At 47.7% G+C, this 26013-nt stretch overlaps 9 protein-coding genes across 9 annotated transcripts; 5 read left to right on the top strand and 4 right to left on the bottom strand.

Moving 5' to 3' along the window:
• Positions 1 to 339: 339 nt before the first annotated feature.
• Positions 340 to 2246, top strand: ONS95_001334 (uncharacterized protein; the record flags this gene model as incomplete). Its single annotated transcript, XM_058494528.1, has 4 exons — positions 340 to 552; positions 665 to 1838; positions 1896 to 2007; positions 2072 to 2246. 4 exons carry the CDS (start codon positions 340 to 342, stop codon positions 2244 to 2246), a joined length of 1674 nt encoding a protein of 557 aa, XP_058364733.1.
• A 581-nt stretch (positions 2247 to 2827) lies between these two features.
• Positions 2828 to 6029, bottom strand: ONS95_001333 (uncharacterized protein). The gene is made up of 5 exons (XM_058494527.1): positions 4964 to 6029; positions 4080 to 4853; positions 3680 to 4033; positions 3323 to 3633; positions 2828 to 3277 (listed from the first exon to the last, which is right to left on the bottom strand). The coding sequence occupies exons 1-5, from the start codon at positions 5077 to 5079 to the stop codon at positions 3219 to 3221; spliced, it is 1614 nt and encodes a 537-aa protein (XP_058364732.1). The 5' UTR covers positions 5080 to 6029; the 3' UTR covers positions 2828 to 3218.
• Positions 6030 to 6060: 31 nt separating this feature from the next.
• On the top strand, positions 6061 to 12522 carry ONS95_001332 (uncharacterized protein). Its single transcript, XM_058494526.1, has 4 exons — positions 6061 to 6330; positions 6469 to 7921; positions 8015 to 9751; positions 9833 to 12522. The coding sequence occupies exons 2-4, from the start codon at positions 7799 to 7801 to the stop codon at positions 10574 to 10576; spliced, it is 2604 nt and encodes an 867-aa protein (XP_058364731.1). The 5' UTR covers positions 6061 to 6330; positions 6469 to 7798; the 3' UTR covers positions 10577 to 12522.
• ONS95_001331 (uncharacterized protein) lies at positions 10699 to 12522 on the bottom strand. Its single transcript, XM_058494525.1, has one exon. It carries the CDS (start codon positions 11728 to 11730, stop codon positions 10768 to 10770), a length of 963 nt encoding a protein of 320 aa, XP_058364730.1. The 5' UTR covers positions 11731 to 12522; the 3' UTR covers positions 10699 to 10767.
• A 1090-nt stretch (positions 12523 to 13612) lies between these two features.
• ONS95_001330 (uncharacterized protein) lies at positions 13613 to 15791 on the bottom strand. Its single transcript, XM_058494524.1, has 5 exons — positions 15210 to 15791; positions 14859 to 15153; positions 14426 to 14808; positions 14047 to 14376; positions 13613 to 13991 (listed from the first exon to the last, which is right to left on the bottom strand). The coding sequence occupies exons 1-5, from the start codon at positions 15619 to 15621 to the stop codon at positions 13657 to 13659; spliced, it is 1755 nt and encodes a 584-aa protein (XP_058364729.1). The 5' UTR covers positions 15622 to 15791; the 3' UTR covers positions 13613 to 13656.
• Positions 15792 to 15922: 131 nt separating this feature from the next.
• Positions 15923 to 18221, top strand: ONS95_001329 (uncharacterized protein). The gene is made up of 7 exons (XM_058494523.1): positions 15923 to 16287; positions 16340 to 16466; positions 16519 to 16657; positions 16727 to 17037; positions 17089 to 17348; positions 17398 to 17491; positions 17547 to 18221. Exons 1-7 carry the CDS (start codon positions 15933 to 15935, stop codon positions 18061 to 18063), a joined length of 1803 nt encoding a protein of 600 aa, XP_058364728.1. The 5' UTR covers positions 15923 to 15932; the 3' UTR covers positions 18064 to 18221.
• Positions 18222 to 18625: 404 nt separating this feature from the next.
• Positions 18626 to 21046, top strand: ONS95_001328 (uncharacterized protein; the record flags this gene model as incomplete). The annotated part of the gene is made up of 7 exons (XM_058494522.1): positions 18626 to 18711; positions 18809 to 18947; positions 18998 to 19065; positions 19114 to 19266; positions 19312 to 19652; positions 19708 to 20621; positions 20678 to 21046. 7 exons carry the CDS (start codon positions 18626 to 18628, stop codon positions 21044 to 21046), a joined length of 2070 nt encoding a protein of 689 aa, XP_058364727.1.
• Positions 21047 to 21104: 58 nt separating this feature from the next.
• On the bottom strand, positions 21105 to 23465 carry ONS95_001327 (uncharacterized protein; the record flags this gene model as incomplete). Its single annotated transcript, XM_058494521.1, has 2 exons — positions 21105 to 23247; positions 23305 to 23465. 2 exons carry the CDS (start codon positions 23463 to 23465, stop codon positions 21105 to 21107), a joined length of 2304 nt encoding a protein of 767 aa, XP_058364726.1.
• A 332-nt stretch (positions 23466 to 23797) lies between these two features.
• On the top strand, positions 23798 to 25621 carry ONS95_001326 (uncharacterized protein; the record flags this gene model as incomplete). The annotated part of the gene is made up of 2 exons (XM_058494520.1): positions 23798 to 24231; positions 24283 to 25621. The coding sequence occupies 2 exons, from the start codon at positions 23798 to 23800 to the stop codon at positions 25619 to 25621; spliced, it is 1773 nt and encodes a 590-aa protein (XP_058364725.1).
• Positions 25622 to 26013: the final 392 nt, after the last annotated feature.

Below are 26013 nucleotides of genomic sequence, written 5' to 3'. Positions count from 1 at the left end.
GGCCATGCCCACAGCAAAAATACCCATACGGACATCATCTGAAATTTTGAACCATCCTCCCTCTAGAGTTTATATCGACTGTCGTCCTCTGGACAGTGAAGACTTCAACAATAATCGGGACTAAATCCCTGATCGCGCCTTATCTAAACTCTACACTTTGGATATTCTCGATCGGTCAGGATGTTCATGCTTTAAGACTTTGGGATATGATAGGATAGGATACATTCCTGCGCGGGAGATAGCGACTGGATTTTCGATTCTCAATCCCTGATTCTCGAATATCGATATCGATACCCACAATAACTGGAATTGCATTATTGGATATAACATCCTGCCACGATGTTTGGGTTCAGGCGTCCAGCAGCCGATGCGCACGCTGCAAAAGAACCTCAGATGGACATCGAGAACCCGAGTAAGGAAGTTGGTGGAAGCAATTTCAATGTGCACACTACTTCCGACTCGGTGCGGATCGTGCATGCGCAGGAGGAGAACAATCTCGCGCGAGCGCTGTCGCAAAGGCATATTCAGATGATTGCTCTTGCTGGTGCGATTGTAAGTCTTCCTCCTACCACCCTTTCAAGTTCATTCTATCATACACGTGACCCAATCCTTCACTCCACCCCAATGCAATCCATATCACTAACACGCTCGCTCCCCTCCCCAGGGCACAGGACTCTTCCTCAGCCTCGGCGGCGCCCTGCAGACCGGCGGCCCCCTCGGCGCCCTCCTGGGCTACACCCTCGTCGGCCTCGTAGTCTGCTCCGTACAGTTCGCCCTCGGCGAAGTCTCTGCCCTCTTCCCCGTCACAGGCTCCTTCGTCCGCCACGCCGAGCTGCTCGTCGACCCAGCTCTCGGCTTTGCAGTAGGCTGGAACGTCGTCTACGGGACGTACCTCAGCGTTCCCGCCGAGATATCCGCGGCGCTGGTGCTGATTGAGTTCTGGACGGAGAGGTACCCGGCGCTGTGGATCACGCTGTTCATTGGCGTGACGTTCCTGGTGGGCATTGTGTTTGTGGGGGTTTATGGGGAGGTGGAGTTTTGGTTTGCGGTGTTGAAGATTTTGCTGGTGCTGGGGATCATTATCATGGGGTTGGTTATTGATCTGGGTGGTGTGCCCGGGCAGGAGAGGATTGGGTTTAGGTATTGGAACAATCCCGGTCCGTTTGTGGCGTATATCGCTACGGGGTCTTGGGGGAGATTTCTGGGGTTTTGGAAGGTTATGATTAATGCTGTTTATTCGTTTGCGGGTGTGGAGAGCGTGTCTGTGGCGGCGGCGGAGACGAAGAGTCCGAGGCAGAATATCCCGAAGGCGTGTAAAAAGGTGTTTGCGAGGGTGTCGATCTTCTACCTCTTGTCTGTTCTGATTGTGGGTATGTTGGTGCCGAGTAACGACGAGACGCTGAATAATGATGCTGGCAACGCATCGACGAGTCCGTTTGTCACGGCAGCTACAAGAGCGGGCATCAAAGTCGTTCCCTCGATCATCAATGCCGTGGTGTTGACTTCCGCTTGGTCAGCGTCTAACCAATGTCTGCTTACTGGAACTCGAATCCTCTACGGACTTGCTCTCAAGCGCCAAGCTCCACAGATATTCCTATGGACGACCAAATGGGGCATTCCGTACGTCTGTGTTATCTTACAAACAGCTATCGCGACACTGGCATACATGGCGCTTTCCAGTGGAGCCCTGACGGTATTCTACTGGTTCCTGAATTTAACTGCTGCAGGGACGTTGGTCAGTTGGATTGTGATTCTGTTTAATCACATTCGGTTGCATAAAGCCTTGGAGAAGCAGGGGATCTCAAGGAAGGAGTTACCTTGGAATCATTCCTGGACTCGTAAGTCAAATTTCCTCCTTATGACCACTGAGATGGAATGACTGACCTGTGCTCTAGCATACACATCCAGAATTGCATTAGTAACATGCATCATTTTCCTCCTTACAGGAGGATTTACAGTCTTCACCAAAGGGAATTGGGATAAAGCGACATTTATATCTGCGTATCTGTAAGTCTCTCATCTTCTTTTCTCTCTTCAATTGATGAACTGTATGTTTACTGACATGAACTAGCGATATCCCTCTTGTGCTCTTCGCATACACGGGATGGAAAGTCTTCAAGAAGACTAAGATTCTGGATCTGGATGATGTTCCGATCCGGCAGGCGCTGGATGAGATGCATGAGAATCCTGAAGTGCCGATTCCGCCGACGAGGGGGTGGAAGAGGTTGAATATCTTGTGGGGGTGAGTGGTGCACGTGGGGTGCTGCTGTGTGTTGAGACACTTGTTAGATACGATATACCTATACTCTTGTGAATTGGTAGTGAAGTATGATGCCTGGAGATCATCTCTGGCTAATAGATAGCATCAAAATTGAGCCCAGAGATGTGAAGGCTAGGCTAAGACGGGGTGTCTGAGCTCGGATGTTTGGAAGTGATTGAAGAGTATCGTACTAGAAGAGCATGATCAGCCCAGTGTCATGCTTTGATATCTCATTATATTCGCGCTCCAGTCTTTACTCAAAAATGGTGCTACACTCTCGGACTTGGTATCATATCGGATCCTTGCCCATATGTGAAGAACATGGATGTGTGAGATAACTCACAAACCCGTCATGAAATATTCGGTCAAATTTAGATAGATTGGTCTTTTCATTTTCTTAGGAGACGTATGTCTTCAAATGTAAGCCGAAATAAGGGGAGGTTCGAGATCACGACAGGCTTTGAGGACAGGGACAAATCCTCAGCCCTCCCCTTGCGGGCTCGCTTGTCTTGCAAGGCCATGACGACTAGGTAGGTATGTCATAGTTGGTGAATCATGTGATGAGTTTCCTTTCCATATCTTTGATTCTATTAAGTGTATAATCTTCCGGAGAACTATTTTCTACGGCGGCGCACTCTATGGTTGGTCTGTTCTGTATCGACTTGGGGTCCAACATGTCATTTCGAAACAGGTTACACTGCCCAATTCTCCATCTTAATGAGAATGCCTTCCTCTACTTCGGCACTCGTATCCTTATCTCTCTTGGTCGTGGGCATAGCGAAAGACTGTCCTTTGAGTTTCACTCCATCCTCCTCGTGGCTTGGCCCAGTATTTCGCTGTAGTGAGGAAGTTCCTGTGACGGAACTACTTTGTATCGCGATTTCCTCTGGTCCATTCTTCTTGCCATGGATCTAGAAAGATTGTTGTGCTACAAAGCCTTGTAACATTTCTCATTCTGTCATATACGTGTCAACATCGATATTTCCACTGTCTGGTTCAGCCTCTGAAGCTCCATGCCTATTGTCCATCAGTTTGATTCCAAAGTCGGAGCTGTATACATACCAGCCACAGCCCATCTCTGGTTAAAATAGCTCAGCATTCGTCTCAGTTGTTCGAAATCCTCCAACCATCTCTGATTATGGAAATCCTTGGCAGTTAAAATGTGGTGTTGAGCACACCTGACAATGTGCGCAACACCTGGTGCCAGGAGATCAACATTGAAGGATTGAGATTCTCGGTTGAAAGCGTATGAGATATCGATGACCATTCTCGTTAAGGTACTTAGTGCTGCCTCGATGGTGTGTTTGTAGTTCGCGGGAGTGTTGGAGTCTGGCATTTGCCCGTGGGCTGTCTGATGGAGCATGTACAATCCCCTTCTTCCTGTTAGTCGATATTCCTAAAGATTGGAAGAAACCATACGTGATAAGCATCTGAGTTGCACCACTGTATATACCCGACCTCCCATCGAGCTGTTCCATGACAACTGCGAGAAGTCCTTGGAGTTCTCTTCCCAAATGATATAATTTTGCGACAACCGACTCGCCAGTTTCGATAGAAAACCTAACCTTGTCATACAGATATGTTGCTTGAGCCTCTCGGCCGAACGACCCAACACTAGGGAGGTGCGTTGCAGATACAAAGTATCGAAACGTCGGCTGGGAGAAAGTACTTCGTCTGTCCAATTCCTCTGGCTCCAAAGGGAGGTAATCATTCTCTCGAATAGGACTTGTGGCCAGTGGGCGCCCGATCATCTTGGGATCGCAAGAGATCGTTCTAGACAATGTCAGTAGAGCTCAACTGCTGCAGGCAGGACTCGTACCTGTCACAAATTACGAGGCCCCACCAAGTACTGAGCGCCTCTTCATCGTCGAGCCACGCATCACTACCTTCCAATTCCGCCGAACAAGCTTTGTTATGCAGGCCCACTGCATAAGCAATGCGCGCTGTCGTACCAATGGTGATATACGCAGCCTCGATCATTCCGTGGGCGTGTTCATAGTGGGACAGTATGACACCTGTTTGGACAAGATAAAGAGAAGAGGGCATGAATGCTTGGACTTGTGCGAAGAGCGTCTTGGTTACAAGGTATAGCACCTCACGATCTTGGTCTAGCTCTGCGTCCGTTGATGGATGTTGGGTGATCAAGCGCATGGCGAGCAAGAGGATAGCCAAGTCTGCTGATGGTGATGTTTGGAAATCCGTGAATCGATCATGAAATCGTTTTCTTGATATGATTGGTAGCCAGAGGTGTATACTTTCGAAGTAGTTGAGCAGTATTTCTTCCAAATGCTTTCCCTCTACACGGATAAGCTGAGAGACTTGTGAAGCAATCACGCTGTCGGTCGTTGTGAACTCTGGAGTGGCCCTGGGATCGAGAGTACTCGGGGGCAAGACGTCCGATAGAGAATTTATCAGCAGCAGAGATAGTCGGAGACAAGGACACAATCTCGATCGAAGAGATCGAGGTATGGAAGTCCATGTCGAAGTAAGTCGTTGGTTGATTCCAAGTGGAGATGCGGTTCTCAAGGCAGTGGCTTCACTTTCAGATCGTCGTGGTTCTTCTGCGTCTGCATATCTACAGACGGCTCGACGCCTTGATTCAAGTCAGTGATTGGCAAAGAAGCGATGTCAAATCACACCTTGATCGTGCAAGAAAACATATCTAAATGGCAGAGCTTCGAGAATGGAGAGGTGAAAACTCACTTGAGGCATTGGCTGCACCTTGGCAGTCTCTTGTCGCATCCCTTCTTGATACTCTTACAGTGAGAGCATACCTGGGGCGCTCGAAGTGCAGCCTCTTGACTGTCAGGGTGCGCCATCTGGTTTATCTTCTAAAGGTTGGCTTGTGACCGAGTGGGTGGGATCCAAGTGAGGGAAAAGGTCCACCAGTTGCAATTGTCGGCCGCGATGTGACACTCCCAAGAGTAAGATTTCTAGATACTCTCCGGTGTGCTGGAAGGGACTAGTACCAGCTACTGCCACTAATCAACGACTGAATAGGGGCAGGATATTTCCACACTGAAACCAAATCTCAGCCCTGCCGTCGGTCACCATCTACTATCTATATGCAAACAGAAGGAAGAGTTTAGATCATGTACTCTTGACAGAATTCTCGCCAGAAATTTTGAAGCTGAAAACGCCAATATACTGACACCAACCAAGAGGAATTAAGGTTGAGCTTAAAGCCCCCATAACTGGGATTCGAGAAAGCTCTCGGCATCTTGGGGGCACCCCATCATCATGGTTACGTGATAGCATACCCGCGTCCGGATAAAGGCCGACGATGGGAGGAGTTGACTATGGACGGCAATATTTTTGTGGCCATAGGGCGATGAATTGCTTAGAATGATAAGATTCTGATGCAGGAATATAGTTTGGATATCCCGAAAGGGTCATTTATTGTTCCCGCGAACCGCTGCTGATTTGTGGCTTCGGTGGCTGACGAAGTCGACTATGCCTATACGAGTAAACGATGGCTGTTATTTTGTGATCAAGTGTGATGCAGGTACAGAACCAGGGGGATGAAGAGTACGATGTGTATGTTGTGAGGTTGTGAGTGGTAGAGTGGCGGAAGAAGTGGATGGAAGCAATTAAGGCTGACGCAGAAGAAACAAGCCACACGAGTTTGCCGAGCGTAGGGTCTTGAGGGGCAGTTTCTAGTGGCATGGCAGTGGAGTTTCGGGGAACTTGGCTGGCCGGTCAGCGGACTTCGGGGCGGCTTCAGGGCATATGTCCCCGGCGAATAATGTCATTTCCTCTCCTCCACGCGACACTTACATGAGGATAACCTTCTCCCATCAACTGAAGTAAATTGTCATCGCCTTCCTTAAAACCTTAGACGACAGTATTTCAAATCAACTCCCGTCCATACGAGCCTGTTCTCGACACTGTTACTACTCTAGGTCTAAGGCACGGGATGCGAACAGAACATGCCAGTTCCCTGGCAGTGATTTGAATTGTGTTCTGAAGGATCACTAAACCTGCATGCGGACTTATCATTACGCGCATTACAATCGGTCAGCAACCTGCATCAAGCGGTAGCTTCTACGCTGAGCACGCTGCACGCAAAGGCAAGCTTCTTTTCCTACTATCACCGTTAGAAAACGGCCACAGCATCCCGTTAAGTCAATTTAAACAATCTAAAGCCTTCTACTGGATCGCACAATCGCGCTTGTTCACTTGTGCTGACACTATCATGACGAGCAAAGAAGCGCGGAAGGATCTCTTGCCGCCAGCATCGTGGCGATGCTGACGTGATCTGTTCAGCTGAAGTATCAACCGAAGCCGAATGGCAGCACCGTCAGGTCATTCCACCCGATCCAAGACTTTGAGAACAGTAAAAGAAATATTTCAATTTCTATGAACGTCAATGTATGTGAACCAGATTCTAGAAGAATATGAATGTGGATATGGCATGCGGTCATCCTCAGCCGCTCAGTGTTCCAGCTGAAGGATACCACCGCTCCATCAGTACTTGCGATGTTTAACTTCCTTCAAGGTACTTTCACATTCCTATGACAACTTCTTATTACTGTGGTATAGTGAGGATGCAAAATCCTACAGCACGACACAGTCATGAGACACGACTTGGACGCTCACTCGTTGACATACGAACCTTCAACTTTGGTGCTTAAGATACCTTTTATCGACACAGATTCGTCTTGGCAGCTTTAGACGACCTTGACATTGGGTGGACGATGAGAGATCCAAGCGCTGGCCCCCACCTCAGCTTCAATCTTGGTTCCAAATCCCGCGCCGCGTTTCCGAGCTTTTTTCCCTCAAGTTCCGTGCTTTCAGAGTGCTGTCTGGCTCTCTCTTTTGTGGCGTTTTGTAACTATTGGGCAATGATAGTTCACTGATGGAGTTGGTTCCTTGGTCTCCACTTCACTGTAACGCTTTCGACTGCCATCGCTCCGCCAGTGCCTGGCATCTGCAAGAACAGATTATGGTGCCTAATGGGGAACTGGAGGTCTTTCGCACTCCCAAAGGCGGGCGGCCAGTTGGCAATTCGTTCGAAACACTGAGGAACTCAAGGGGTATGCAGTTGAAGGCGAAGAAGCCATCGTAATTCGGCTGTAGGTTCTGAGAAGTTCTCGGCCTGGACCGCGCACAGCATCCTAGCACTTCTCGCTGGGACGATGAGTAGGACAGTGTACACGTCGCTAAAATTCCAGAAGCCTGAAGCGAATCCCTCGCTTAGCCCAAAAAGGGGTCCAAATAGTGACCACATCAAATGGCAATCTTCTAAGTCTGTTGAGATGATAGGCATAAAGCCCAAGTGCCTGAAACCTTTCACGGCCCCTAGATGATCCCGCCTGTGTAACACAGCAGTCATGTGAGACGGGCATTGCATGCAAGTCGCTTGATGAGGCAAAGTCTGCTGCAGCTGCATGCCGAGCATCATCAGCTTCAGCCTGGTCGCCTAATCTTGACTTCAGCTCAGCTTTCCTTCCTCTAACTTCATCAAAATATCAAAGATCTCACATCATCTTAGCTTTCGTGGCCCACGAGTTTCTTGTTAGCTGAGCCAGGTGCAATATGCCGACGACTGAAAGTTTCAGGGAGCCTTCCCCTGCCCATGGCAGCGATGGAGCGATAAAGATGGCATCTGGAGAACGTTTCATCGATCGAGGTCTCGACGGTGTTTCAAGCAGCTATCGTGTGAGTTCACATCATTATTTTCACATATTCAGGATGGTCCCCAATTCCACAAGCAGTGAGAAACTCTCAGTAATCAAGGGTATCCCTCCACAGTTTAGCGAATCACATGTTGTAGCAAAGGCAGAACGCATACTTCTTGACCGCGAATCTACTCTCAATCAATCGGTAGTTGACAGTACAGATGACGGTATCATGACTCCGACCGTGGATGACAGCCCGTCTGATATCAGCACTCACCAGGCCCCTGCCTCTACCACTAAAGTTGAATCTATTGAAGTTTCAAACCCTCCACAATACGAGATCAAAGCGAATACACACAACACTACACTAACGGATTCACACATACCCACTATTGAACAGCTTGCCGCCGACCTTCAATCAGCTATCGATGGAGCATGGCCAATGCGAGCCAGACCTGAATATAAAGCGGTGCGCGTCCTGATGATGAGCTGGGATGAGGGAAATCCTTGCTCGTGGGCAGATATACATCGTTTGAGATGTGTCTTTTCAGACCTTTATCACTTTGAGGTAGAGGATTTCAGGATTCCGACAGGATATACTGCAGATTTGGTAAAGAGCACGCTTGCGAGTTTCATCCGAGAAAATGATGGGAAGAACAATCTGATGATTGTTTATCATGCCGGGCGCGTGTTTTATGGCTTGGAAGACATGCTCCGGGAAAAACCCATGGCAGACGTGCTATTTCTGTGTGACAGCTGCTACTTTTCGAATGCTCGAAGCTCCTTCCCTCCTAGTACTACCGAAGTCCTCGCAGCGTGTGGAATGGATCACCAATGTCCAGCCTCCGGAACACTTTCATTCACCAATGTACTTATCCGAGAGCTTGGAGCGGCCTCTGCAGGTCCTCCGTTAGCAGTGACAGAGTTACATCGCCGATTAATCAACTGCCTGAACAGTTTGAAGCCAGAATTTTTGAGAGATGCTCAGGGAAACGTCATGTTAGATGAGAAGGGCCTACCACGACACGAGACTTTGGAGAGAAGAACGCCGATCCATGATTTCCTGACGGGTTGGCCGGCGAAGAGTAGTATCTTACTTTCTCCCCTCCCAGTGAGAAATGCCACCTTGCCAACGGATGCCGAGGATGACTGGGATATATGGGACTCGTCTAGCAAGAAACCAAAACGCTCCCGCCTCAATCAACAAAGAACAGCCCCAGTCGCGTCAGCAGGACCAATAGAGCGAGGAACGAGAACAAAATACCCACGCGTTCTCCTCTCAGTCCGTCTCAAAGTGGACTGTTTCCCAGATACCGAACCCGACGAAGACAGCGTGTGGGCTTGGGCGGAATGGCTGAGAGATATACCCAGTGGCCTAGAGCCCGTCGCAATCGAATCAGTATACAAGAGCACGTCGTCAACCTTCATGATACTTAGTCTGCCTCTCCTTGTCTGGCATATGTTACCAACCAATCCCGCTTACTCTTTTGTTGGGTTCGTATACTCGGCTAATTTGCAGGATGTGCCGAGCAAGGTCTCTTCAGCAGCTGCCCATATCCAGAGCTCTTGTACTAAGTGTTCCGAGACCAGTGTGCAAGAGATTAACATAGAAAGAGAAGTTCGCAGACGCGTTGAAGCTGAGCTCGTAGCAAGAGAACTGTCAGCTTTGAGGAAAGAAAAAGAAGAGTGGAGTCGAAAACATGAACGAGAAAGAGAAACCGTTATGGCGAGGGGAATGACAACCCCGGGACCGTTCAGTAATGAGCCAAGAGCCAATGCCGAGTTCGGCAGATCTAAGGCACCGATCAGGTTTAAGGACGCTGTTGGGAGGAAATATTCATTCCCTTTCCATATGGCTGCCACATGGAATGTAAGCTTTCTGTTCCTATTTCTCTGTTCTCTTACCACGTACACCCTTTTATTGGTGAGAACCTGCTGACATGGTTGTAAGGGTGTTGAAGAACTCATCAAGCAAGCATTTCTGCATGTCGATGTACTAGGTCCGCATGTTCTCGAAGGCCATTATGACTTGTTGTGTGCGAGCGGCGACCTCAGTGGACAGATCATCCTACCACAAGTATGGGAAACACTGGTAGAGCCAGGATGGGAGGTAAATATGCACATGTGGCCTTTTCCAGAGCCTCCAAAACCCATACCACCGCCTCCACAGAGGCAACGGTTACCTCCTGGCGCCTATTCCCTAGGACCGAACGGACGAGTTGCACCGCCTCCGTCTCCGCCTCCACCACCAGAAGCGGTGCAACCCCCAGACCCAACAGCTTTACGACAACTATGGATACCTTCATCGTCCAGATCCGCAGGTGTTTCAGTTGTCAACAAAAGCAAGGGACTTTCAATCCGAGATGGAGGTCGCACAACCCGGTCTCGACGTTCATCATGCTCGATATCTGAATCTGGCTCTGAACGCGACTTTGTCGAGAGAGACGAAGCCATTACTCTGCTGAAAAGCATGGTCACGGCGAAGAGGATTTTCGTGGTTGGGAGGGTGGGCACTATGGGATATGGGAGGCGGGGTCTGATTGAGGTCAGTGTCAAGCCAAAAGGAGAGGGTATGCAGGTCTTGAATGAGTATGGTAAGATGTTTGTTGAGAAGGCTAGGAAGATGAGATTGGAGAAAGAAGAGATGTCATCAAAGAAAAGTGGACCTGATCTGGAGGTCTTGGTTGATGATTGATCGATCAGTGATGTTTTACTTTGTTTAGGACGTTGTACTATGAGACTACAGAATCGGCAGACAATTGGGAGGTTCTCTTTGAAGTATTTACTTGTATGCTGGGATACACGATAGGAGTGGCTTGCCTGATGATTTATGAATCCACAGTATAATTAGTCCTGACAATTTGGGAAAGTGATTTTTCCGGCACCCTAGGCACCAGCTCCTTGGCTTTCGTGTTGGCGTAGCGGGTTCGCCATTTCCTCTGCACCTGTGACATATTGAAACGATCTGAGGACAATTGAAGGCTCTGGTTCAATAGCCCACTTCAGAAAGCTGGCAAAGGGGTCTCTCCGCTTTCTCTGCCCAAACTCACCTCCCTTCAAGCCCAAAGCACTCACTCTGCACCTCCCTTCCAAGCGCCTTGTCCCAACTTTGTCGCGCAATATATCTAGTATACCTGCCCAGCTTCCATTCGACAAATCCAGGCTGTGTAGATGAACGCTCGTCAGGGTACCTCCTAATCCACGGCAGAAATGCTCCAACTCATCTTGATTCATGGCAGCTCCTCCACCTAAATGCAGAGTAGTAATGCGCGGCAAAACGACCGACTCGAGTAGCTTACCGATATGATGAGGCTCCTCTATTAATTCTCCTGCTCTTCTAGTGTTGATTCCGAAAACGTGGAAGTTGAGCATTAAGTCCTGGAGGTTGTTCCCACTGATCATCGTGCTAAGGTACTGATCCATGGCTTGTTGGTCTTTTGCTGCCAAAGGCTCGTCTCGGACAGGCTTCTTGTTCATGTTACCTGCTCCAAAGGAAAACTTGGAAATCGACTGGCATGCGGCACGGAGGTCAGACCATTTTGCGTTATAGTGGTCCTGATGGCTTGGAAAAACCATGGTTTGGTTGCCCCTCGTCGGAAAGCAGCCAATATTTATATCTCGTAAATTAACCCCCGCCTTGTGCACAGCGATCGGGATCTCCGAGAGGAGTTTTGCTGGCAACAATTCCGGTGCTCTGTCCATCTGTTCGATTGTGGACCATTCATGTGCCTTGGACATGAGTTTACGGAGATCGTCCATGCTGGTGGACAAGAGAGTGGGATCCTCAAAATATGGGTCTGGGATACAATCTATCTTGTCGATGAAGCCAAGAGATGTGGCATGGTTCATTTTAGATATAGATGCCGCCAGTCTATTTGCAAACGATCCGTCTGCAATCAGTCTAAGCTGTTCCTCGTGCTTTCTTTGATATTGCTCGTGTCCCTTGAGCAAAATGTGCTGATACTCAAGGTATCGACCATTTTGATCGTCATCCTGCCCTTCCTCAATTTCACCCCCGGAACTCACTAGCTCGGACCACGATGAAAAGTCTCTTGATAATTATCCATGGCTTTCTCATACCGTCGATACGGCAGTGGGCAGATAGTATCGTCACTCTTATCATGGCCTCCAAGATACCACGTTTCAGCCAAGTAATCACAGGTTCCCAAACTCTCTTCGAGGTCTTTTTGGCGCCAGGTTTTATACTGTGACAAATGCATTGCAAGTTGCTTCGGACGGTAATGAAGTACTACCTGGATGCCATGGACCGTGGATGAAAGGTTGGGGCTGCGAGAAATATTTTCAGCACGCTGGAGTGAAGTTTCATCGAGCTCGACGCGCAGCACTGGGCACAAGAGTGGTGATGCGACATCATGGAACAGACGACAAACAAGACGTAGGTTGCGGACAGTCTGTTGGCGATTGATGTTTTCTGCGTCGATGAAGCGTATGCTGCTGAATCCCCACTGCATACTTCCTTGAGATATGATTTTATGATCTCTAAAATTGTCAAAAATGTGCTTGAGGACGTCCGTGGAGAGGTGGAGAATGCTCATCGTGCGTTGTTTAGGTTGTACGTCAGATACTGCGGGAAGCATGTGCAGTGTCATTGTTGTTAAAGAGCGGAACAACAAAGTAGGCACTTGAACCCCAAAAATGCTTGAAATATATGACTTTATAGCGATGGTAGTAATGCTTTCAAGTTCAGGCAGCCTATCTATCTCTTTGATGGTGAGTCACGCCGGATAAATCAACAGTTACCTCTGTGCCTTGTCTAGCCTAGCCTGAAGAAGACTGTATATTTTAAGCGAGCCTTGGTTTTTATAGAAAAGTCTCCATCTCGATGTGTAGAAAGATTTATGGACAAATAAAGGGAATCAGAACACGTATGTCATTAATTGATCGAAGCACACGGTTTCAACCTACTTCCAACCATGGGAGGGTGCATGTATAATAATTTCTGCTCGACGACCCGTCTTAATAATCTCCTCCCCAATTGAGTTCACCCTGAATCTCAAATCATGTCCTGGATCTGTATCAGGCTCCCTTCGGCTTATGAAGTTTAGTCATCTCACGTGCGGTTCTGGTATTTGTGATGGTGGACTTGATGTTGCCATTGGCCATGGCTACGTGAATGGCCGTTCTGCATGTCGCCAATTTTTCACATGCTCCTGGTTCTGCAGTCTTCTTCGTTTCGGTGGTTGTTCTTGGTTGTTTTGGTGGCTGAGGACAAGTTATGTGTATCAATACATCATACCTAAATGCCTGGCGAAGTTGTGGAAGAGCCGCGGTGCATTCTGCTTTGGGAGGAGGATATTACCCCGCATTGGCGATATACCGAGATCAATTATCTCTAGACGGCGTCTCTGAAGAGTCCTCTTGATAGAACTAGGGCAACTCACATATCCTCTACCTTGTTCTCTGAGTTTCGCTACACTTGGGTGAATTTAGACTATCCTCGCTTGTTTACTTCGCCAGAAGGCTGATAAGCGAGAGGAGCTTTATGATAACGGCTCCGGACCGTGGGCTTCGATAAAGCAGGATAATCGTCCTATGCGTCTCCAATTGAAGGACTAGCGGTACCGCAAGCATGGGTTTTGGATGCGATCAAGTTCGAGTGTCAGAAATATGATCGGCAATTGGATTTTGGAGATTTTGGTTCAGATAGTGCTCTCCACAAAGGGCACGCACGTGTAAATTTCGGAAGGGAGGCAGTTTATCAGTTTGGTCAAGATAATTGTTGCATACCAGCTTTTTGAATACAATAGTAAGAAGCTACAATCTCGAAGTACGGACTGATCGCTTCAGTCTCTCCTTTCCTATAGCTCTCAAAATATGCTTCTGGACTTTACCACTCCCAGTTTTTGGGAAATCCTCTCCTTCTCCTAGCCAGAATACATGTACTGGAGCTTTATGCCAGCCCAGTGTTTGCCTCACAAAGTTTCTCAACTCTTGATCTGATGGGCGTGGCTCTGCTGAGCGATGTTGGAGGAAAGCGGCTACCACCTCGCCGTACTTGGCGTCAGGAAGACCAATAACGCTGGGCTGAATGATAGATGGATGCTGACCAAGCACTTCTTCGATCTCCAGAGGGAAAATATTTTCGCCTCCTGTTTGTTTTCATTTCAATCAACTTGTTGTACCATGATATTTGGAAATGCATACCTCGAATTATGATGTCTTTTATTCTCCCCGTGATGCTACAATATCCTTCGTTGTCAAAGACAGCTTCATCTCCAGTTCGCATCCAAAGACAACCTTCTTCATCACGTTGCATCGATTCAGCGGTCTTCTTCGGATTTCTCCAATATCCTTTCTGTAGCTGGAATCCTGACACCATAAGCTCCCCTCGAGTCCCTATCGGCACAGTATCACCCCTGGTGTTCACAATCTTGGCCCTTGTGTGTGGCAAAATCTTTCCAACGGTGGACAGTCGTTTTTCTACCGGATCATCTGTGTACGACATGAAAGAGCCAGGGGACGTCTCCGTCATCCCTATAAAATGTTAGACACTTCCAAAGACTCTGCTCATCAGGTCGCTTACCATATGTACTTGTTATCTCTTTCATATTCATTTTCTTCCGGAGATCAGCCATCATTTTCTGAGGAACAGGCGATCCGGCCGCAATTCCCGTTCGCAGGGAAGAGAACTCTCTCGCTGAGTCCCCTTTCAGGAGTTCCAACTCAGCAGCAAACATGGCTGGAACGCCGTGGAGACCAGTACATGACTCTTCAGAAACAGCCTTCAAAACCAGTGATGCTTGAAAAGTTTCGCTTGGGAATACAATACAAGCACCATGCGTAATGACCGCAAGAAGTCCCAAAACCAACCCGAAGCAATGGAAAAGAGGAGGTGCGCAGCAGATAATGTCTTCAGAGCCCAGACACATTCTATCGCCTACAAATCTTCCATTGTTGATAATATTCCTGACGAGGTGAGTATGGTTCAGTCTGTTGCAGTGGACTGAGAAACATACGAGTGTGTTAGCATTGCAGCTTTTGGTGCACCAGTTGTGCCACTTGTAAATTGCAGATTGCACACTTGGTCTGCCAATTGCTGTTGCATAGTTGAGAAGATCTCATGATCAGAAACACTTTCTCCAGCCCGCCAGAACTGATCGTAACTAAGAAAATCACATTCGGTATTTTGCTTGAGACAAACGACATTTTGCAGCTCGGGCAACTCATCTTTGCTGACACTCTTCAGCATGCTCATGATCTTTGTAGTCGAAGATTTGCCGATAGATGTGGCAACAAAGAGAGCTTTACATCCTGTTCTCTGTAAGGATGTGACAAGTATTGAAGATTGGCTTGCGAGAAAAACTGACCTGAATGTTTGAGAGCAAAGAGAAGCTCCCTGGGGGTGTATGTGGTATTCAAGACGACAAATATTCCCCCAACATGAGATGCGGCAAAGAAGAGTTCAACGTATGCTGGTAAGTTGCCAGCCAAAATTCCAACCCTGTCTCCATTTCGTATTCCTATCTTCTTCAATCCTTTGGCAACTTTTATTGATTTGTGGTAGAGTTCTGCATAGGAGACACGATAGTTGTACTCTGGGAAAACCACACATGGTCTAGACGGATTTAGTCCGGCTTGCTTTTGAAGCAATTGAGTGAGTGTTAGGTCCCACAGTTGTGAAGTTGAATCACCAACGAGCAGAGATGGCTTGCAATGATTTGTCATCTTTTCGTTCTCTCTTGGTAAAATATTGTCGTGGAGTGGCTGGTCTATCATCATGATAAACTTCGTAACCGAGTTGTTTGTGGAGACAGAGGAAGTGCGGGTTTCGAGGGCTTGAAATGCCAGGGTGTGATTGTTCAATCCCAGCTGACCGTGCAGTTAACCTACTCTAAACCGAGACATCTGATTTTGGGAAAACATCATTCAGATCCAAATTTAGTTTTCTCCCATAGCTCCTGTAATTACGTATCCCGACTCGTTCCCGCTCTGGAGTGTTATTGTGCGGACCGGTTTCGTGGGGAAGTTGGGGACGGATGACCCGGACCGTGCTTGGCGAACCTTCTTCCCACTGCCAGTTCCCGAGCTGAATGCAGGTGGAGCAGTCGGCATATCCTGGTAAATGGTCTGAACTTATTCATGAGAGCCTTTCATTCTCAAGCCTGTTTCTAGGCTGGCGATGCATCTTCAAGGCTGAGATCTTCAGACCAATACGAATCCCTTCATTGTATCATGCAACATCAACCACCACAATGGATTTGGGCTCAATACAAGCAAACTTTCCTTCCATGTCGAGCAATTTAGATCTGAAATCTGCAAAGTTTAGAGAAAATTCGACCAAATGGAACGATATCATTGCCAAGTACCACAGCGCTTCGGAGGCCGCGTCCCAAGAAGGCAGAAATGCAAAAGCCATCGAGAAACACACTTCAAGACAGATTCTAGGTATGATGGAGTTAAACCGAGTTGTTTCTAAAATTTGCCTAAAAAATTTCAGCAAGAGATAGGGTTGCTCTTCTCCGAGACCCAGACACCCCATTTTTGGAACTGTGTGCCTTTGCAGGTCATGATCTTCCGGACTCTTCCCCATCTGCCAGTCTGATAGCAGGCATTGGAGTTGTGAAGTGAGCTTTCTGAGATCTGTATACGAAGAACAGTGAACTCATCATGACTTAGTGGTATAATTTGTATGATCCTAGCACACATACTATCTATCCAAGGAGGGTCTTGGAATGAATTTACTGTTTTGAAGCAAAACCGAATCACTGCTATTGCATCCGAAAACCGGCTACCTTTGATAGCGCTTGTACAATCTGTGAGTATATCCTGATCAATCTCACTGAAACCGCCAAGTCATTTAGACTGACGAAGTTCTGTTTTCCAGGCCGGTGTTTTCCTTCCCCAACAGTTTCGAGTTTTCCACAAAAGCGGGCAGATATTTCGAGACCTCGCTCTACGAACGAAGAATGGCTTGCCTAGTTGTGCCGTCGTTTTCGGTTCTTCAACCGCAGGCGGCGCATACCATCCAGCTCTGTCAGATTATACAATATTCGTACAAGATCAAGCACAAGTCTTTCTGGGAGGACCACCATTGGTGAAAATGGCCACCGGTGAGGTTGTAGATGCCGAGACGCTGGGAGGGGCAACGATGCACTCGACAGTTACTGGGCTCTCAGATCAACTTGCAGGTGATGAGTAAGTCCAGTTTCTTCTGAGAGTTTAAAATAGGCACTGACGGATGTCAAGACTTGATGCAATAAGAAAAGCCCGCGAGTGGGTCCTGACCACATCGAGTGCACAGAAACAGTTGAACAGACCTTTAATTACAGCTCCATATGCAGAGGTTAAATATAACCCAGAGGAACTTTTAGGCCTCGTGGATCCCGATATTCGACAACCCATGGATATGATGGAAATTATTCTTCGCATTGTGGATGGCGCGCAGATTTCTCAATTCAAACCACGGTTTGGGAAGGGTATGCTCACTATTTGGGCACGAATTCATGGTTAGTCTGTCAATAGAATATTGATATTAAGTTGAGCTAACAACGGGAGGGCATCTCACTGGTATCATCGCAAATCAAAATCCTGTCATCCTCTGTAACGAAGCAGACAAGTCAACCCAATTCATTCGCCTCTGCAATCAAAAGTAAGTTTCACACCAAAGATAAGTGCTGCATTATTTATCTGACGAACCGATCCAGTCGAACTCCTATCGTGTTTCTACATAATGTCACCGGCTTCATGGTGGGTCTCAAGACTGAGACTGCCGGACTTATCAAGAAAGGCGCACAATTTGTGAGCGCGGTAAGTACAAGTACAGTTCCAAATATCAGCATCGTGTGCGGCGCTTCATATGGGGCTGGAAACTATGCGATGTGCGGAAGGTCGTATGCCCCTCGCTTTCTGTTCTCCTGGCCGAACAGTCGATGTTCAGTGATGGGTCCTGATCAATTGAGTGGAGTGATGGAGAACATTGCTCGTGGAGCAGCAACAAGATCAAAGAAAGCTGTCGATGAAGGAGAACTGAAGGCTTCGACAAAGCGACTCAGTGAGCAAGTGTTGAAGGATTCGGAAGTGTACAAGACCTCAGCGTACCTCCTAGATGATGGAGTCATTGATCCGAGAGACACTAGGCATGTGCTAGGCATGACCCTTGAAGTCGTTACACTGGATCCTGTTCGTGGCAATGTTGGTTTTAAAGGTCTGGCTAGAATGTAAAAGAGCATTGTGTTGAGGTTGAGAGTGCTGCATGCGTTGCTGTTCTCGTCATGCTTAGAAGCTATAGAATACGTACTACCGTGGGGATAGAGCCGAACAATCACGATTCTGAAGAAAGATAATAGAATGAGCAGTAATCTAGATACAATCCCTCCAAGGTATAACTTCAAAATATACAAATTGCAGTTCTCCATGTAGAACTTGCCCGAAATCCGGAGGGCGGGAGCCATCGAATTCATATGTCAGTGACACTGTCTGTATGCTAGACATTTTGTTGATTTAACTGATGCATATCCGCTGAGCTGCTCCAGGGAACAATTTTTACCTTTTATGAATCTATAAGTAACTCAAAAAAAAAAGACCAAACGGCTCAGTACTGTCTGTAAAATGTTTCTTGGCGTTTATGGCTGCCCAGCGGGATTAGAAGCGGGGCAACCCCACTTGCCGACCTCACTTCCCACATCATCTCGTCAACGTTACGTATGGCTTCAACATTTACTATCCAGTAATTCATGGCATATTATACTTCATTGAGGCCCACAAGGAACAACAGGTACAGAAGATGATGACCCAAAGCTCAGCACCTGGACCAGCCGCGAATGAGTACCGAGGCATCAAACGAAGCCAACAGGCCTGTCAGAATTGCAGGTAAGCCATCTTGATGGAAGATAGTGAGGCAGAGGCCTTCGATCAGCTTGAGGCTGTTTAATTTGACGCGAACATAACGATGCTGACTCGTAAATAGGCGCAAGAAGGCCAAGTGCTCTGGGCAACGTCCTGTGTGCAGTTTCTGCCGTAGGCTTAATCAAGTTTGCGAATGGACCAAAGTCACAGTTGAATCACAAGATACCAACGAATCCGCCACTAGAGATATGAGTAACTCTGTAATATAACTGCTCTTCTGTTTTGTAGCACGTGCTAAGTGCGTGCGTAGGACGATTTGTCGAGAAGAGTGGCTTCAATTGAGACAAAATTGGATAATTTACATGAGATGCTCAGCACGTAAGTTGAAGACAAGCGCCCTTCAATCCTTCTACTTACTCCCATCAGATACCTCCCAGCTATTCTAAACCAGTCACGAGATAATGCTAATAATTCCGATCAAATAATATCGCCTCATCAGAATGGTCCAAATGGTAGAGCTTCTTTCGATCTGATCAACGTGACATCTCCCGATGCTGTCCCACCAAACAATGCGAATCCGTGAGTCAAGTAAATCTCCCCAAACTCCTAGCTTATTTGGTGTAGAGCATCTTTTCGAGTTCTTCCCCCTTATCCGGTTTTGATCAACTTGATCAATGTATATTTTGAACGAGCACATAACCAGCCATATTCATTCTTTCATGAAGAGACATTCCGGCAGCGCCTTGAGCTCAAGTCGCTCCCCGAATTCTTACTGTTCGCCGTAATCGCTTCAGCAGTAAGATTTTCTTCGGATCCTTACTTTGGCGAGTCGAAGTCCGAGGCACTCCGAGCCTATGCCAGTGAGTCGTGGAAGTTGATTGTAGCTGTCTGTTTCGGGCCTGAGAGTGACCCGGACATATACTACTGTCAGGCAGTCACTCTATTATCTATCATTGACTTCACAGGTAGGTTGGAACCCTAATGGAACATTTTTATTGCCGAGTATAACGTGTACAATAGCCGGTAGGCGTCATCCTGGTTGGCTTAAGATCGGCTTGTCTATACGAATCGCCCAAGATTTGCAATTAATGATGGAACCAAGTCAAGACCTGAGTCATTCTGAACAAGAAGAGCGACGAAGAGTATTCTGGTCCATATATGTCCTTGACAAACTTTGCTCCTGTGGCCGCGCCAGGCCAGTGGCCCTTGCAGATTCCCACTGCTTGGTGCAACTTCCCTGTGATGAAATTACATTCCGGAAAGGCGAATGGAAGAGGACTATATCCTTAGAGCAGGCACTCTCAGCAAATGAGACGAATACAGGAGACGTCAGCAATTTTTCATTGGTGATTCTGGCTGCTTCGGTACTGGGTCGTACAGCGCAACACAGCATCCATCAGAATTTAAGAGGAGAAAGCCGGCTGCCCCCTTGGGACTCGAAATCATTATTTGCCACTATCAACTCGGCCCTCCTTCAACTGGAGATGAAATATGAATTTGGAAACAGTCTTGGGGACAGCGTAGCTCGGATGCGTGGTGAGGATGGCAATATTGATATGCAAGTTGCGGGTCCCGTGATATTTTCTCGAGCACTGTTTAGGACTTGCCAATGTCTTCTTCACCACCCGCTTCTACTGCACCAGCAATCGCGAGTTCTTGGAACCAAACCCCCTCTTAGCTTCTGGAATCGTGCGATACAGACTTGTCGAGAGAATGCCTGTTCTCTTTCGGAGCTTCTTCGTGATGTCCAGGCAGCTGGCTACATCGCTACCTACTCGTTCATGGGATATTGCGCTACAATTTCGGCGACCATACATACACTCTACCTCGAGGATCCTGATTTGAGTATCCAACAAAAGTCAACACAGTTATACCAAACGGACATCCTCTTTCTCAAAACCCTTGCCCAGAGATGGAAAAACGCTGAGTGGATGGTAATCACACCTTTTACATGAATCTTCTATCATTAATTTTTACTGACTTGACATAGCTGCTGGGTCTAGAACGACTTGCTGCTCAGTCGAAGCTTTCTGCGACTCTCCTAGGCACGAATCCTGACTGGCAGGCATTTGACGGCGACCAAATGGAGAATATACGGGCTACCATTGATTACAACACGATGTCACAAGCTCCAAAAGATACTACTCTACCGACTGCCGCCATGATCCCTTCGCCATGGAACCCGTTCGTCGGATTTGATGGATTCAATAATTATGCTCCCACACCGAATCAGTCAAACTCAAGCGGACCAAATCCCTATGTCTATGACCCATACAGCGATCCGATGGGGTTCAACATGATGTCTCCATTCGCATCAGGGCGTTGGTGCAGGGGCCAATTTCGGTGGATAAGAGCCTAAAGACACACATTGCGGTTGGAACATGCATCAATTTCCAACATCTCGAACTCTAAACTGTTTAATCTACAGTGAATAGCACTTCGCCTTCGTTTACTGCGTCTCCTTTCTGAAACTTGGCTGTGAATTTGCCTTCCGCAGTAGCCAGAATGTTCATCTCCATCTTCATACTTTCGACAACCATTGCAATTTCTCCAACCTTCAACATCTCACCGTCTTTCTTCAGCACGTTGAGAACTCTGCAAGGCATTGTTGCTTTGGGTGATTTATCCACAGCTGCCGCTGCCATCTTTGCCGATCTTCGGAGTGATTCGCCATATGAGAGACGGGAGAAGTGGTGGTACTTGACGTATGTTCCGAATGCGGGAATATGGGCAAAAACTTCTTGGTGTGCACCCGCCTCAGACCCTCCTTGTGGACCAGATGAGGCGAAGATGGTATACCGTTGGCCATCAACAGTAACTGAAATGTCGTCGAGGGTCCATAGTTCTGAATTCTGAAGAGCTGTCTGTGAAATGCTTAGGATATCCATGGAGGTAGCATGAGGTGGGGTCTTTTGCAGAGCCGGAGTATCCCGCAGTCTTGAGCTGAGCTTGTTATAGCCCCGTGCAAGCAAGACACCCGGCTTCAAGTCCTCGTCTCCTTTGCTGGACTCGGTTTCATTGTAAGGGACTACCTTGACGGAATTTCTTCCGTCCCAAACAACAATATTAGTCTTTCCACTGAGGCCTGGAATGGTCACCATGCTAGCTTGGGTATTTGCTGCGTCCATCTTCTGATTCTTGAAAGAGGGTGGTATGCTCGCAAAAGGACGTCTTGCTGAAGTGGAATCTTGCTTCTTCTGCTGTAACATTGACGGTATGAAGGAGAGGAGGTTCTGGAATTCGTCGCTGTGCTTTACATACGGATTTCGGACAAGCGTGGTCATCAGTTCCGGGATGAAACTCGTCGTATATTCAGGATCTTGAAATTTGGCATGGAGGAGGCAAGACTGCAGGAATAATTGATTGCTTCTGATTCCGATGCAGACCGTGTTGGCCATGATCTTGGCCATATGAGATACGGCCAGTGATCTTGTCGGCGCCCAGACTATTATTTTCGCCATTAAAGAGTCGAAGAACACCGAGACTTGCGAACCAGTCTCGATGCCCGAGTCAAAACGCGAATACGCATCTCTCGACCTTGAAAGGACTGATGAAGCTGGCGTCCAACGTCGGATGATGCCTGAGTCTGGGTAAAAGTCGCGGTAAGGGTCTTCAGCGCAAAGGCGACATTCGATTGCATGCCCAACCTGAGGTGCCAATCCGTCTTTAAAGTACCCAAGCGCATCCAGAGATCCTCCACTCGCCACATATACCTGAAGAGCGACAATATCCGTTCCGGTTGTTTCTTCGGTAATAGGGTGCTCGACTTGAATCCGAGTGTTCACCTCGAGGAAGTAATACTTCGAGGTGTCGACATCCACGATGAACTCCACAGTCCCAGCGCTGACGTAGTTGAGGAGTTTGCCAATCTGAATTGCAGTCATGCTCATTGCTTTTCTGAGTTCATCCGAGAGCCATGGTGATGGTGCTTCTTCAATCACCTTCTGATGTCGTCGTTGAATAGAGCATTCGCGATCCAGCAACGATACCACTTGGCCATGTGTATCACCCAAGATTTGTATCTCGATGTGCTTGCTTCGCTCAATATATTTCTCCACAATGCAGTCCGAGGACCCAAACGCCCTTTCCGCCTCCGATTGAGCTCTTGCCAGTTCATCTTCGAATTTGCTTCTCTCGTACACAATCCTCATTCCCTTTCCGCCGCCTCCGGCAGAAGCTTTGATTAAGACTGGATACTCAATTTGGTCCGCCTCTTTCAAGAGCCGCTCGATACTTTGATCCGAACCATTGTATCCTGGAATGAGAGGAACCTCAGGTGCGTGCTCCAGGAGATAATCCTTCGCGGATCGCTTGTTTCCAAGCACTGCCATACTCTCAGGCGATGGACCGAGGAATAGCATTCCTGACTGTCGTATTGCTTCTGCAAACTCGGAGTTCTCACTTAAGTAGCCATAGCCGGGATGGATCGCATCAGCTTCATATTCCTGAGCAGTCTTCACGAGAAGCCTGATATTCAGGTGGGGATTCCCATCTTGCCCGGCAATATCTCCAAGTGGGATCGCCTGGTCTGCCTGCTTGACATACAGAGCCCCTTTATCACTATATATTGTTAGATCTTCCAATATTTTGAAGACAGTAATGCATTTGTGCACTTACGGGTCGGTGAACACAGCTATCGATGTGATGCCAAGACGTTTGCAGGTTTCGATTACTCTGCAAGCAATCTCTCCACGATTTGCAATTAACACATGTCTAATCACCGGATCACCGGTCTTGTTTCGTAGTTGTGGACATTGAAGAATTGGTAGTCTGTCCATCGTGGGCTTACGCTGTCTTCGACTGTGTAGAATTGAATGATTCAAATCGAAGATCTAGATAGCCAGCGTACCACTTCAGTCTGCAGATAGAACCGAAGCTAGAATGTTGATGCTGCAGGGACTACAGGGAAAGCTCCCCCGGATCGTAGCACAGACTGGGGGAGATGCCGGGACTGCCCACGGTCCGTTCCCGCCCTTCGACGTGCGAATCCCGAGAGAGCGACCACGGCTTGGGAATTCGGCAACATCAACAACGTTTTAGGTTACACAAAATACTGGGAGAAAAAAATGATTGTTTCCTGGTCATGCATCGATTACTGCGTTTTTCAACTATGGCGAGGAAACTACCTGAAGTGAAGATCGTAGAGGTGGGACCACGTGATGGACTTCAGAATATCTCTCAAATGGTACCGACTTCCACCAAGATTGAGTTGATACAAAGGCTTGCCAGAACCGGACTCACAACTATTGAAGCAACATCTTTCGTGTCCCCTAAATGGATACCTCAACTTGCCGATGGTTCAGAAGTTTTGCGAAGTCTGCAGAATCATATCAAGACGGGCTCCAAGATCCAATTTCCCGTCCTGGTTCCCAATGTCAAAGGTCTGGAGAGAGCAAGCGAGTGTGGCGCGAAGGAAGTGGCTATTTTCGTATCCGCGACAGAAGGATTCAGCAAGAAGAACATTAACTGTACGGTAGCAGAATCTCTAGAACGGGCTCGAGAGGTGACCAGACGTGCAAGAGATTTGGGAATCATGGTTCGCGGGTAGTCATCACCACTCAGAATAAAATGGCCAGTTGCTAATGAACCTCTTAGATATATTTCTTGCATTTTCCAAGATCCGTACGAAGGAATGACAGATCTACAGCAAGTCGTGAAAACCACTAAAGCGCTGCTAGACGCAGGCTGCTATGAAGTCAGTCTCGGTGACACTCTTGGTGTTGGAACTCCCGCCGATGTCACAAAACTTTTTACTGCCGTCCTCCGTGAGATTCCACCTGAGCGTCTTGCTGGGCACTTTCACGACACCTATGGTCAAGCTATTGCGAACGTGGTCAGAGCTTATGAGCTGGGCATTCGGACTTTTGATAGCAGTGTAGCGGGACTTGGAGGATGTCCATTCGCCAAAGGTGCGAAAGGAAACTTGTCAACAGAGGATGTCGTGTACACCTTAGAGAAGCACGGGATTTCAACTGGTGTGAATCTGACGGAATTAGCGAAGGTTGGATCTTGGATTTCGAAACAGCTTGGGATACCAAATGGAAGTCGTGCTGGGGAAGCGATCATAGCGAAACTCCAAGATTCGAATTCTCACCCCAAGATCTCATCTGCTTCTCAACAATGGCAGGTTCTCGAGAAGAATGATGATTACCGAGTGAGCAGAAGCGGGGTCAACATCGAAATCTGTCTTACAAGGCCGAAAAATGGCAACGCACTCACAACAAACATGCTACAAGCACTCTCCAGACTGTTCAAATCGTTCTCCGACGACGACTCTGTTTTCAGAATCATTCTACGCGCCGAAGGTAAGTATTTTTGCACAGGCATGGATCTGAAAGGCTCGAGCAGTACCGAAGAACAGTTCAGCAATTTGAACACCCTCTTCCACACCATCGATGCTTGTCCTAAAACAACAATCGCTGTCATCAATGGTCCCTGTTTTGGTGGTGGTGTCGGTTTGGCTTTCGTCTGTGACATACGACTTGCAACCTCCAACACCACTTTCACTTTAAGCGAAGTTCGTCTTGGACTTTGCCCAGCTACGATATCGAAGTTTGTCACAAGAGAGTGGGGTATCAGCTACACTCGCTCCGCTATGCTGACCGCCAGGGAGATCAAAGCTTCGGAGTTGGGAAAACTGGGAGTTCTTTATGCGGTTGTGGAAAACAAGTCGGAGCTTGATTTGGCTGTGGAGAATCTTGTACAAAGCATGAAGTTCAATGCTCCAGGAGCTTCTAAGTTGAGCAAAGATCATGTCAGAGCAGCGTATACTCATCCGGGTGGGGAGATGCAAGCCAAGGTGATCAAGAAATCTTTCGATGAGATGATGGATCCTGGCGCGGAGCATGGATATGCTCGTTTGAAGTTCAAGGAGGGTGTGAAAAGGGTGGACTGGGAGGCAAGAGGAAGAAAGCTTCTTAGCTCGAAGCTATAGAATACATCTGCATGTATCAAATTTACCAAGCACACAATTTTCAAGTCCGGTCCATGTTCCCAAGATGAATCGTTGACGGTATGTATCTCAATCACGTGATTTCTGTGAGTTCGACCAAGGGGCCTCCCGTTTACGTCACCCTTCATTGACTGCTCTTTTTGCCGTGCACCAATAGCCTTTCATATGAACTCTATGTCGCAACTGGTAAAGCCATATATCTTGGGCACATTGAGGACAAATATCGTGACCCGGACCCGGTCCGTCCAAGCCGTCCCCACTCATCCCACGACCTTCGCGTCTCGGTAAACACCCCCGAGATCCAAACACGGAACAGTAAAGAAAGTATCAGATGTTCAAATGTGACGACAGGGAACGGATCCCTAAGATCACCG

Source organism: Cadophora gregata (genome assembly GCF_030347475.1).
Source record: "Cadophora gregata isolate MNR1 chromosome Unknown scaffold_1, whole genome shotgun sequence".
In the NCBI taxonomy this organism is placed as follows: domain Eukaryota; kingdom Fungi; phylum Ascomycota; class Leotiomycetes; order Helotiales; family Ploettnerulaceae; genus Cadophora; species Cadophora gregata.
The sequence above is the reverse complement of the archived record's forward strand: the minus strand, read 5'-3'. Positions and strand labels throughout refer to the sequence as shown.

Bases quoted from the DNA above. Each gene is read 5' to 3' on its own strand.
- ONS95_001333 (XM_058494527.1), bottom strand. From the start codon at position 5,079: ATGGCGCACCCTGACAGTCAAGAGGCTGCACTTCGAGCGCCCCAGGTA. The intron at 4,854-4,963 runs GTGAGTTTTCAC...ACTTGAATCAAG, and splicing joins AGGTGCAGCCAATGCCTCAA to GCGTCGAGCCGTCTGTAGAT. The intron at 3,278-3,322 runs GTATGTATACAG...GATGGACAATAG, and splicing joins CCAGAGATGGGCTGTGGCTG to GCATGGAGCTTCAGAGGCTG.
- ONS95_001332 (XM_058494526.1), top strand. From the start codon at position 7,799: ATGCCGACGACTGAAAGTTTCAGGGAGCCTTCCCCTGCCCATGGCAGC. The intron at 7,922-8,014 runs GTGAGTTCACAT...ATCCCTCCACAG, and splicing joins GTGTTTCAAGCAGCTATCGT to TTTAGCGAATCACATGTTGT. The intron at 9,752-9,832 runs GTAAGCTTTCTG...CATGGTTGTAAG, and splicing joins ATATGGCTGCCACATGGAAT to GGTGTTGAAGAACTCATCAA.
- ONS95_001331 (XM_058494525.1), bottom strand. From the start codon at position 11,730: ATGAACCATGCCACATCTCTTGGCTTCATCGACAAGATAGATTGTATC.
- ONS95_001330 (XM_058494524.1), bottom strand. From the start codon at position 15,621: ATGATGATAGACCAGCCACTCCACGACAATATTTTACCAAGAGAGAAC. The intron at 15,154-15,209 runs GTCAGTTTTTCT...TACAGAGAACAG, and splicing joins CTTTGCTCTCAAACATTCAG to GATGTAAAGCTCTCTTTGTT. The intron at 14,377-14,425 runs GTAAGCGACCTG...AACATTTTATAG, and splicing joins AGAGATAACAAGTACATATG to GGATGACGGAGACGTCCCCT.
- ONS95_001329 (XM_058494523.1), top strand. From the start codon at position 15,933: ATGCAGGTGGAGCAGTCGGCATATCCTGGTAAATGGTCTGAACTTATT. The intron at 16,658-16,726 runs GTGAGTATATCC...TCTGTTTTCCAG, and splicing joins TGATAGCGCTTGTACAATCT to GCCGGTGTTTTCCTTCCCCA. The intron at 17,349-17,397 runs GTTAGTCTGTCA...TAACAACGGGAG, and splicing joins TATTTGGGCACGAATTCATG to GGCATCTCACTGGTATCATC.